Source organism: Ischnura elegans, chromosome 2, assembly GCF_921293095.1.
Source record: "Ischnura elegans chromosome 2, ioIscEleg1.1, whole genome shotgun sequence".
Classification (NCBI taxonomy): domain Eukaryota; kingdom Metazoa; phylum Arthropoda; class Insecta; order Odonata; family Coenagrionidae; genus Ischnura; species Ischnura elegans.
In genome coordinates, this window is record NC_060247.1 from 6,493,236 (window position 1) to 6,506,356 (window position 13,121).

A 13,121-nucleotide genomic window follows, 5' to 3' on the forward strand; every position below is an offset into this window, starting at 1 on the left:
CCTAACAATCAATGAACTTACAGTTTACTTACACCATTTATAAATCAAGAGCGGCTGTATCGTTTTTAATCATGTTTAATTTATTAATAAAATAAGGATACAATTTCAATAAAACTACGTAAATGAGTACCAAAATTGCTTGTCAGAAAGACATTTTCTTTATTGAATCTACATAGGGTGAATCGGAGCACGTTTACGCGGATTTTTTTCAACAAATTTTCTTACGTTTTAGCTTAAGAAATTTTGGGCATCGTGGTTTAATAAAGCAGTTCATGAAATAAAAATTATACGCATTCAGTTGTTGGCTATTTGCGTTATTAGCTGTAAAAAAATGTTTTTAGGTCCAAGTCTGTTGCATACACTTGGCCCATTCAGGGGGCAGGTTGACACGACCCCAGACCGACGCTTGACTGACGCTCAAAATCGTGCAAGAAAAGCCCCTATGAAGCAGCATTCGCACCCTTTATAGGTCATTGGGATAATAATTTCCCACCCCCTTCTAACGTGAATGAATTCTTTGCTACCTCATCTAAACCCTGATTGTTTTTGTTTCTTTGTCTCTCTATCTTTGTGAAATTAATTTAAATGTATTTTTAAAAGTTATTAATTAGACAGGAGCATTTTTTAAGTATTGACAATTCCTTATTTTCATAGTTTTTCCTCAAAATCCAATTTCTGTGTTTTTTGCTCGATAAAATTGGTATTTATATTTTCCACTCTTTTAGTAATTTACATTTATGAAATGAATACTATTCAATTACGTTTTCTTTTATTCACTTTATATTTTTTATTTATGATAATTATTAATTTATTTTCAAAATATTTTTTTTACGAATATTTACATGTTGAAGTCATTTTCATTATACCACAATTCAAGTTATTTCATTCTTTACAATTATTCTAATATAATATGCAATATTTCAAATAACAATTGTTGCAACTATTACGTAACTATGCGATTAGCGCAGCTCTTGAGTGGTCTCTCCTCCCCAGGCTCCGCCAAGTTGTGACGTCATTTTTTTTTTTCACGCGATGAACTAGCTCAGCAGGCAAGACGGACGGCTCTTTTTTCGGCTAGGTGAACCGCTTACTTGTTATCAGCTGTTGACAAATATAGAGCTGGAGAGGAAATCTTCACGATATACGAGTGGGTAAAATGTAACTCAAATTATTTACATCGTATCGCTTGCACTCAACAGTGGTCGACTTGACGAATATTCAGGCTCTGCTAATTATCTTTCAAAAACTAAATATGTCTAGTTTGTGTCCTTTTGAGATCGTAGCTATGAAAAGGATATTTCTCAGTAGGCTCATTTCGCAGCAGTCTTCCTCAGAAACTTACAAAGAGCAGAACCTCTGCTGCACAGTTGGAAGAGAGATACTAGAAAATAGGGGATTATTTTCAAAGAGGTACGTTCATGTTTTTTTACATGTTGATAACCGAAGTCTTTTCATAATTTTTCTCGTTGACACACAGTTCTACATTACTTTATTTCGTTTCATGAATAAATGATTCCTCAAATTTTAGCCATGGAAAATTTATCGGCAAGAGAAATAGAGCTTGCACTGCTGGAAATTACAGATGATCAGGCATGTAATTCAGACTTCGGCGGAGACTCAGATGCCGATGACGGAGACCCAGTTCAATCAAAAAGAGATTGTACTGCAAAGAAAGCAAGGAAGTCCATCCCAGTGCGATTGTCGCCCGAGTCCATGATCCCTGGTACATCGGGCATTCAAGCCAAGGGGAAAAGGAAGATCGAGGCTAGTACCTTGAAGACAGTTGTTGAGGGTGAGTCGGAGTCTGATGACTCAGATTACGTTCCCGAAGATTACAGCAGTGATTCGTCCTCAGTGTCAGTGCAGTCTATAAGAGGGAAATTTTCTAACTCCAGTGAAAGTGAACCCGAAGGTGGAGTAAGGATCTTCGACCATGATGAAACAGAAGAGTTCAGATGGAGTAAATGGGGGAGAGATCCTAAAACGTTCACTGATGCTTCATTCAATCAGCATATAGGCCCAAATATTGCTCCGAAAGATTTACATTCTCCGCTAGCATTTCTCTTACATTTCATCACGGATGCATTTCTCGTTGAAGCTGTGGCACAGTCTAATTTGTATGCCGAACAACACGAGCAGAATTTAGAACTAACCGTTGAGGAACTCAAAGCATGGCTAGGGATTATTATTTTTATGGGATTCCATTACTTGCCCAGCATCAGGTTGTTTTGGTCGACAGATGAAAACTTTCATTGTGAACGAGTTGCTCGTATCATGTCATTGAATAGATTTTTAAAAATATTGCGCTTTTTACACATCAATGACAACACTAAAATGCCCCCCAGAGGGTCACAGAATTTTGACCGTCTCTATAAAATTCGCCCGTTGCTGAATCAGTTGTCCGAAACATTTCCCTCGGCATATTCACCTTCTAGGTTCCTTTCTATTGATGAGAGCATGGTAGCATTCAAAGGGAGATCCACAATGAAGCAGTATATGCCTCTAAAACCAATAAAACGGGGATTCAAGGTGTGGCTTATGTGTTGTGCTGCTACCGGCTATTTGGTTTCTTTTGATGTATATACAGGGAGGGATGGTGACGGATGTCCCGCTAAAGGTCTCGGGGGAAAAGTGGTTAGTAAACTTAGCAAAGGTCTTGAGGGATTGTTCTATTGTCTTTTCTTTGATAGTTTTTTTTCTTCTTTATTGCTTATGTCCGATCTTTTGAAAAAAAAAATATTTAGTTGTGCAACAATAAGACCAAACCGAAAATATTTTCCTGATGGCGAGCTGGTAAAGAATAATAGGATGAAGAAGATGGATATTGACTATGCCATGGCAGGGGACATCAGTGTATGCAAGTGGCTCGATCGTGGAAAAAAACCTGTATGTGTAGTGAGTACGATGCACAATCCAGCAAATCCTACTAAAGTTCTGAGGAGAAATAGAATTGGCAACCGCGAAGAAGTGCCATGTACAGAGGCTATTGTGGATTACAATAAATATATGGGTGGAGTAGACAGGTTTGATCAATACCTATCTACATATAGTATCGCGAAAAAATCACGTCGATGGTGGGTAAAATTTTTTTACTATTTTTTTGACTGTGCCATAGTGAATAGCTTTATTGTGTATAAATAAATACTGAAGCATAAGGGGCAAAAACACTTGAGTCATCTAAATTACAGGTCAAAACTGGTGAATGAACTAATTGGTAACTACTGTTCTAAGAAAAAATCAGGTTATTTGCCAATGAAAGGCTATGCAAAAAAGCGAAGAAGCTCAACCGGTGCTGAAACAGTGAAAAATACAATTCGACTTATGAATGTAGGTTTGCATATGCCAGAAAAAATTGAAACATATCGGAGATGTGCAAGTTGTAGTACCAAAAAGAAAGAGAAAAGGAGCAACGTAATATGTAAAGAATGCAATGTGGCTCTGTGTAAGGACTGTTTCAGTCAATTTCACAAGTCGTAATGCGCAAAATTATGTTATTTATAGGAGTGAAAATTCTTTTTTTATCAGTATTTTGTCAATGTAAAGTATTTTGTAAACGCAGGAGATAAAAGTTCATTCACTCTCCCAATAAAAAAAATTATCTAAGATAATTTGTTCATATTTATCAGAAAGAATCAGCACAGAAAGGTTTATCATTGTACCAAAATGTATAAGGTGAAGTAAGGATTGCCCCTTGAACGAAACGCAACCCTCAACGCGTGAAACTGCAATAAGTTGAATGTTAAATTTGCAACAAAAAACGCATAAGGAAAAAATTGTATAAATAGTTATTTATTTATGAAATAATAATAAATCATTCAGTAAAAGATGGTGGCTGTACATAAAAATATAGAGGACATATTAAACTTGCAAAAATTCTAAATTTTTTAAAGTTTATAGTAAAAAATAACATTTTGGGATAAAAATTTAGAAAAAAAACTTTTTATTTAATCATGTAAAATATTCATTATGCACCCTGCCAAATTTTGTAACTTTTTTCAAATCGCAAGTCTTTTGACCGTTAAAGGGTTAAATGACTTAAGGCGCGCCAGTTTTAGTATCTCTGTTTGGAAAAAATGCACTGCGTAAACGTACTGCATGCGTAAACGCACCACGGTTAGCCCTACGCATTCGGGTTCAATGTCTTGCGTCAAGCACCTTCTGAGAAACAACAGTTTTTGTTTTGTTATCAGGCGCAAGATGAAGCGGATGAAGCTAAATAAATATAGCGAAGCAAAGCAGTGAAGCAGCGAGGGGAGGTTTTGGGGGATAAACCCCCCCCCACTCAAGAGCTTAGAGATTATTTTATGAAAGATTTTGTTATTAATATTAGGGGGACGGATGACTAACAAACAAAACACATTTAACTATTCACACAGCCACAAAACCCACTATTTTGAACCATTTATCTTAAAAAATGCCTGGGGGAAGTGCCCCCACACTTCCCGCTTACCTTAGCGAGTTTTCTATACCCTACAGGCCCGTGGTATTAGCTGCGCCCAAAACCCCCTATCCTAGCTACGCACTTGAAGCGAAGGAAGAAATACAGAGGATGGTTTATCGACTCGTGAACATAGCACGCTAAATTGACCATGAGAAAATCATGGGTTTTCATTAGCACATGAGCACAAACAACACAAAAACTGAAAGAATGACCATGCGATTTTTTAATCGTTATCACGAATGCAACACGAATTGTAAATTGAATACGTTTACGCTCAAAAGGGCATATGAGTTGAGATCATGGAATCTACGGAATGAGGACTTCCTAACCTTAGAATTTTCCTTTGAGTAAAGTTGCGTGAATCACATTCATCACCAATTTTTTTAATGATCAAACACGTTCCGTTGGATAGTTATGGTTGGTTTAGGCTTCGAAAGATCATGAGCACAGAAACTACATTTTTCTGTAAATCGTGCCTTGGTAAGCCAGGTACGTCCAAGGACTTAAAATATTCAGATAGATAGTTGGTGATTTCGTCTTCGTTTGTTACACATTCAAAAGATTCGTATCCATGCAGAGTACGAACTATTTGAATTTACCTCGTTTTAGTCATCCACATCTTCGTTCTTGCTCGCTAAATCAACCATCTTTGATTCTTTTGGTGATCAATTATATTCTGGAACTCTTTGTTGATGAGCTCACTGAAACTAATTTGCAATCATTCCAAGGAAATGAGTTAAAACTACTCGATTCCTCGACAGGAATACGGAAATTACCGTTTGTCAACAATTGCTTGGAGATTTGTTTACAAACACGGTAGTGAAGTGTCAACTCGAGCTGGGCCACGGCTGGGCTTACAATTAGCTCGAATTAAATTTTTAAAATGTAATTTCAATTTAATTAATATTTTGAATATATTTAGTAATTAAAATGTTATATTGTTACTAAATTCAGTTATTAAAGTGGTAAAAACAAAACAAATTATTTAATTTGTAATTTTGACCGACTTATCAATTGTTGTGTTACTATAACTCCTAAAAGCATGTCCATAGGAAAGAGATGAATTTTTGTGTGAAATTATCCTTTTTTTAATGCCCTTTATGTTAACCCCGCCTGAGACGCTTCCAAAGAACCAAATCTCATTGAAATCGGTGCAGCCGTTCTCGAGTTATAAGTGTTCTAACTAACACGATTTTCGACTTTCTTTTATATATCAAATGCGTAAGAAAAATTAGATTTAAAAAAATTAAACTCTGCGCGGATTTTTTAATATGGACAATTATTCCAAGTGCGTGTTATTTGCTTTAATTTCACTACTTTTATGATATTTAGAAAGGTCAGGACGTTGCATTGTGCTTGGTATGATGCGGAGTGCGTTGTTTCCAAGTTTATGAAGGGTTGAGGTAACACATCGTCCCTAAGGGTGTGTAGCCGATGAAGGGCGTGAAGGTGGGGTTAATGTGGTGACCTGCGGAGGAGGATCAGGGCTCCGTGTTCCGTCGCAGGGCCCGTGGCTTTGCGGAGGAAGATATATGTATTAACGGAAGGGATGTGGACACTGCAAGGCCAAAGGAGGAGTCAGCTGGGCTTGCGAGGATCCTCTCTTGCCTCCTGCATGCGGTCGGAAGTCGGGTCATAAACTAGCTGGCATTCTGGTCGTCAATTGGGACCTAAACATACCACACCCGCAGGAAAAGACCAAGGTATCCTTGAGGATTAAGAAGTTCTTGAATGCGTTTCCATTTCATTGCAGAGTAAGAAAATAATGTAAAAATAAGGCCAAGGAGACAAATTGCATAATTCTATCGTTGAAATTTAACTCCAACCTTACGCAGCAATCTGAGGAGTTGGCAGTAGAGTTCATTTCTTTTTCCGAGTTGTCCAGTCCCGCTGTAGTTGCCATTAACATTAGCTACATGTGTGATGCACATTAACCTATAGTGAAGAGTTCTCTGGATCGCCACCGGGTCAGGAACTTCATAACTGCCGACGTTTCGATGTCCGACTCGGTCATCGTCCTCAGGGCTGTGAGGACGATGACCGAGTCGGGCATCGAAACGTCATTTAAGGCAGTTATGCAGTTCCTGACCCGGTGGTGATACCGAGAACTCTTCACGCAGTCTATTCGCCGGGAAAGCACGAAATCTTTCCACATTAACCTATACCTTCTCACGCATTTCAAGGGATAACTCCTTTTCGATCGGTAGAATAATTCTGTTTAAGGAGATTGAAAGCAAATTTTTAAGCCAACTTGAATCCTAAGAAAAATCGATTTTCTATTTTCAAATAACTATTGCAATTCCCTGCTCAGTGTTCTACTTCCAGTAAGTATTTTCCCGTGCATTAATATATTGGAATTTGTATCGATCTCAAATATTCTTTAAACTGCTTTAGTTTCTAAAAATATATTCACGCACAGACATCGTTAGATAACTCAAGAGTCTATGAGCACAAAATGAGGCGCTACCAGAAAATTTTGAAGATCAAACGGAACACACGGATGAGCAATGACGAAGCGCTAAGGAGATAGGAAGGAAGTATGAGTCTTCTGAAAACCCATATTTGAAGACGGGAAAATATATTCGGGAACATAATGAGGCATGATGGTCTGCTGAGAGCATAGTCAAACGGCATGTGGGCGGGAATAGCAGAAAATCTAATGAACTTTGTTGGGCAAATTATCGAATGTGAAATAGGAGACATATGTAAGTCCGCGATCTTTAGCCAACGGAGAAGTGTTTGGAGAGCTGCTTCAAGCCAATCTCAGAATTGCTGATCTTTGAGATATTCATTTAATTTGCAAATAATTTCACTGCTTATACATAAACTAACTTATACACTAACGTAACGAGATAATTTCACATTTATAATTGTCTTTATTAGCGTTATAAGAATTTGAAATAGGTCATACTTGCAATGAAAAAATGGCCAACTTTTTCATTGGATTGGACCAATTACCATAATTTCATTTAAGAAGAAAAAGTAAAAACATTTTCCTCCTATTTCTGGATTCAAGTGAATAGTGAATCCTTGTATCGGAATTATTATTAAATTTCAAAGCACATAAATTTTTACAAAATATCTTTATTTGCAGTACTTGCAAATAGTTTCCATTAATTTCTATCTTGAAGCTTTTCAGGCAATCCCAGCAGAGGCATACAATTCCCGTACAATTTCCCGCAACCCGCTGCTATAGTGGACATCTCGCCTTCCTGTCCATGTTTCACTAGATAATTCTGGGAATCCGAGCATTCGAAACCCCTCTATGGAGCCATCCCTACGCTCACTTGGGCTCACCTCACTGCAAACAACACGCTCCTCTAAGAGCACAACTGCTCCCAAACCGCGTGTCGACCAGCACGCCACGCGAAGTCCACGGAAACTCTTAGTGCACTCAAACACGCCACCTAACGCACTCAACTCCTAAAACAATACACGTGTCATCCCTTCCTTCGCGCCATAAAGGGTTTTGCGACTGGGTTGTGCTACCCAAAATGTTATCTCACCCCGGGATAGGTTTTCTCCACATCGCATCTCCTCCGTTCTCCCTCATATTCCCTGTCCTGTTACTTTCTATACCTGGTCTCCCTTCATAGCTATACTTTTATTCGAGTACTTTGTATTTTGCATAATACGTTCCGTCTCAGTACTCTTTTTCTCATAAGATTAAAAGGCGCCGGTCGGCTATCCAACGAACGCTTCAAGCACTCATTTTCCCAAGGGTGGCAAGTCGGGGGTGGCCCGGGGGAGAAATACTTCTTTGTCCGAGAGGAATCCAGGGAATAGAGACGTTCGGGAGACCGAAGGATTAACCCTCAACCCAGAGAACAGTAGCCAATGCATCCATAAAATAGCCAATGTTCTAAAAAGCAGCCATTTATTTAAAAAATTGGGAATTTTTGGAAGTAAAAATTAAATGCCGTACTCAGCTCCAAATCACAAGAATTTTTTTCAGTGAGATCGGAATGCAAAATCTCTCGGAAAATGGAATATCATTTTGAATGTTTGAAAAAAAATGAAAACTTTCATCTGGTAATTAATTTAATGCGCATTTATAAATTTCCTTGCCTCTCTCGATATAAATTAATAGCACACTGATGTCTGCCCTAAACACATGACATATCATGCGTATAGGGAAGTGCACTAGTGTTTCAAATGCACCAAACACATTTTTTAAATTAGAGTTCAGAATAACATAATGTCGTAAAACCACACTTTAAATCCTAATAGTGAATACTTGATTCGAGATGACCGTCTGAAATATGGAAAAATTCAAAGGCCGCGAAAACGGGTGTCCATGTTGAATATTGGCCGTGACGTCACAAGGCAGTAGCAGAAGGCAGCTTCTACACCGCTTAGTTCTACCACTATTATTGCATAGAAAAATTACAGAATTTGAGGGTATCCGTTTTTTGCTGTCATAAAATATCTTCAGAATATATATTTGGCTGCTTCTCTTTTGAGTAAACGACTTCATCATTGCGTAATATATTAATATTCATTTACGTGTCAACTTCAAGTTTGGAAAGAGTAGTACGAATAGCACATTGAATCTTTAATAAATGCATGATGGCATTAATTTTTTGCTGGATATATTTTGGCACAATGCCGTTTATCGTGCCAAAACTTTTTTTGTAAGAACCGAGTCAAACTAATAAACCTTTTTCAGACGTTTGCTGCAAGACTTATTCGTTGCGTATATATTCACGCCGGCCGGAACGTTCGCCCTTCGCTACTAGAATCATGGGATGTTAGCCTTATTTCCGAGCTGGCTGGTTGTTGCAATGGTTCGCTCTCCAGGATGGGTTCAAGAAAAGATAATCTTGGTTGGGAGAAGGAAAATTCCAACGATTTATAAATGGTATACCAAACTTTGATGTATTTATGGTTACTGAATTTTTGAATAAGGAGGACAGGTTCAACGCTCCATAGAAATGCGAGACGTTAAGGCTACCAAGGGGAGACCGCGTACCTTGCTGCATCATTTTCAATTAGGGCGTTAGTTAGGCTGTAATCAATTAATTTTCATGCATTACTTTTTACAAGTTATATATATAAATCCAAAATATCCACAATCTGCCAATGGGTCGGTTGGGGTAGTGGTAGCGTGCACAAGTCAATGGAAAGATGATACCCGAAGGACCGTGGTTCAAGTCTACGTCATGGTATTATTTTTTGTTGCCTTCATTGTGATCATACGGCGTCTAGTTTATCATTAATTATAATTGCAGCAATCATTGACATGAGACAATTTTTTTATCGTCATTATGGCGTTTAGGTATTTTAGCAGTGTCATTACAAACGCCGAGATACGATGACTACAAGGGTTGGTGTGCGCTAAAATGTTAATTTTTTCTTTGCTTATACTGACCAACTTCCACATTAAAAATGAAAACCACTCTTGCAAGAGCACATACCATTAAAGGCTCGCGGCAAGCAACAATATGCGTACTGGCATAATTAATAAGAACACAAAGCGAATATAAAATGCCATATATCTCGAACACTTGTAATTCACATTACTCCAAAGGGAGTTTACTTACTCCGTACATACCTCAGTACCTTGTACTCAGTACCTACCAGTTTACCTCAGTACCAGTGCTAAAAGAACCATTCTGAAATATAATTTCAACTAACAAATAGGATGAAATAAAAGTTGATAACCCTGGACCGGGCGCGCTGGCGTATAAAATACGTCAATCTTTGAAAACCAAGGATTTCGACATTGTACGTACATTCTGGGCTATAATGGTCTCGTGTATTCTTACAATATACTTTGACTGCCTATATTGCGAGTTTTCAAAGTTCGAGGTATTGTAGCTAATTTTTTAGATCAGCAAGATGAACCCGTCACCAGTGGAGTACAAATTACGCTGCGCGACCTGCCGTGTACCTTTATATCTGTATCACCTGTAAATGTACTAATTTCAACAAATAAAGATTAACTTTAACAAAAATCGTTTGTTATCATATATGCACATATCATGGGCAAAGTACGCATTTTGCCCGGTCGTGTAAAAAAACAGTCGCGCCATAATTCTTTAACCAAACTACTTTCAGTTTATAAATTACGTAGGTCTACGCGGAAGATGCTATATTTTGACTCAACACACTTTCTGGTGTGACTAAGGTACCTATTAAGTAAATTATTATAATATAAATATCAATTTGATCTTACAATACCTTCAAATGATCTTCAAAACAGAATATCATCGATAGGTAAGAGTCAGGAGCAGCCTTGAACCATTTATTCCGTATAGCTTGTGCTTAAGGCATGGGAATGAATGTGTTCTCCAGGCTTTTGTTTCGACGTCGAGATGAAATTTGGAACAAAAATCATTTATAATTCTATTTTGAATTCATGTTTTCGGTACTAGACGACATTTTTAGGAAGCAAACTCCACCGATTCCCGGAAACTCTCGCCGCGCTAAAGAAGGCGACGGAATACAGCGATACTCCACTGGTGACTACTGCCTTGTGACGTCACATCTCAATCAAGATGGAGGCACTGTGTTTCAGCGCAACATGAAAATTTCCGACTTTCAAAACGTTTTAAAGTGCATACCCCAGATGCAGAAAATAAAAGTGACTATACTAATGTTTCTTTTTTAGGCTAAACTTTCAAATTCAGCAATAAAAAAAATTAGTGCACTTCCCTGTTATGTACCATTATTTTCTCCTCGAGTGACTTCTGCTCCCGCTTCATAAAATTAGAAATGCCTACTTTTTAATTTTGGGATTCTCGAATGCTTATTAATGCTTAAATTCTGCTCCCCCAACCCTTTTCAGATTCGTTTATATTTTGGGAGCTAAAGTAACTTCAAAGAGAGTGAGCGATGGCCTACCTTCTTTAGGTGCGGTGGTTGAAATTACACACCATTATGTTTGATAACAAGAAATTAGATAAATATTATTTTTTAATACTTCATAAACTGATAATTATTGTTGAATAATTTAATAAGAAAAATGAAATTACTATTTTAATAAACTTTTCAATTTTTTCCGTCCCCTGAAATCTGCCGCCCGGGGCACGTGACCCCTCTGGCCCGTGCGAGTTCCAGGCCTGGGTGAAAGTGGGAAAAGTGTCCCTGTCCATTTGGGTGCTGAAGGAAAAGGGAAATAACGCGAATCGCATTAAAATATGGACGGATTGCTAAAGTAACATTCTGTCTTGGTTGTTATGGGTTTAACACGCTTATCAACAATAATAAAATAGAAACAAAATGAAAAACTACGCAAATTCTGTGGCTGGAACGCGCAACTCCCAGCGTGAGACCCTTCACCGTAAACGAGATTAAAGAATCGTTACATAAGGTAACAGCCAATTTGTTGTCTTAGATCTGAGACTTGATTTTGACTAAGTTTTACCCTCTGGATAGGAAAATAACCTTAGTTTTTATCTATCATGTCAACTTTTTAAATTTTTGGATACCCTATTTTTGTCTTATATGTCATACAAAATTTGCATATTAATGAATTTAAAGTGAAGTCTTACCTTATATACTGCCCATGAATAATGAATAGCGTAGAACGGTTTGGTACCGAAGAATGAATGGTTTACCGATGCGTGAGAATTGAAAAAAAAATAGTTTAGAAAAAAGAGAATAACCCGCTCAACACTAAAGCTCTCAACGAAGTAAATTTTGGATTACGTGCCTGCGTCTTACTAAAACATCTATAGCATAACTAGGCAACTATTCATCTGCCGTTGACCTTCTACGACGTCATTCACCCGGCAACAGTTGCATAAAGGTTTATGTTAGCCAAGTGGAGAGTGTTGATGCCTTTTATGTTTGACACTTAATCAGGCAGGGATCGTATGGTGAAAAAACTTGACGTGGGAGAAATACTAAGTAACGATTTTAAATTAGCAAGCCTATTTACCTTACAACAGTTCAAAACTTTAGGTAAACAGAAAATATGCTAAAAATTGTTTCCTAGTGTTATTTACCTGAAAACGTCTATTAAAGAAACGTTATCTTCGTGATTACACCAGAAACTCTTGTAAGACGATTGCATAGATCACTCTTGGCTCTAACATGAGTTTATGCGTGCCTCGAATCTCCCTCAGTGTCGCACTCTGGCGGTAGCCGTTGCCAGACGGGTGAGGCGGGCGGTTAGTGTGGGCTGGCGAGGAGGCGTCAAATGGATGCGGTCGAACTGGCCACCACGCCACATTCGATTAACCGCTCCTCCTCCTCGGTCAGCGGTGGTTGTTGGTTGCGTCGCTTCGTACCCGGAGGCGGTTACCTCGTCCTAGCCACGGCCACTTGCAATTCCTGCGGGATGAATCACCATAGCACAATATTTACTATTTCATGGTTCACGTAAATTAGGATTCAATCGTCTATGGTTGTGGGATGTCGTCATGGTGTAACTACGACGAAGTAATTTGTTCACACAACGTTTATTAAAACCAACTCGATTACATGTTTACTGTGTCATTCTAAAGGGTACCAACTACTCCCTTGTTCCGTTGAGAATGACACAGAAAGTCTCGAAATCTGTTAGATAAACGTTATGTGGAAAATTACTAACTTGTAATTACTTCCACCAATATTCTCAATTTGCGATTTTTATAATAGAGGCAAATATTTTTGAATTAAGTCGCGTCCAATAGTATAAGAGTAGGCTCCTCCTAAGTGGATCCCAAAATATTTTCCTAATTTAGAGAGCCAG

At 38.1% G+C, this 13,121-nt stretch overlaps 1 protein-coding gene across 1 annotated transcript; it reads left to right on the forward strand.

The window, feature by feature from the left end:
- The first annotated feature begins 1,188 nt into the window (after positions 1–1,188).
- LOC124173957 lies at positions 1,189–12,563 on the forward strand. The gene is made up of 3 exons (XM_046553121.1): positions 1,189–1,410; positions 1,529–1,960; positions 12,514–12,563. Exons 2-3 carry the CDS (start codon positions 1,531–1,533, stop codon positions 12,561–12,563), a joined length of 480 nt encoding a protein of 159 aa, XP_046409077.1. The 5' UTR covers positions 1,189–1,410; positions 1,529–1,530.
- Positions 12,564–13,121: the final 558 nt, after the last annotated feature.

Excerpts from the sequence above, each read along its gene's own strand:
- LOC124173957 (XM_046553121.1), top strand. The coding sequence starts at position 1,531 with ATGGAAAATTTATCGGCAAGAGAAATAGAGCTTGCACTGCTGGAAATT. Across the intron at positions 1,961-12,513 it reads AACAGAAGAGTTCAGATGGA|TGTCGCACTCTGGCGGTAGC; the intron begins GTAAATGGGGGA and ends AATCTCCCTCAG.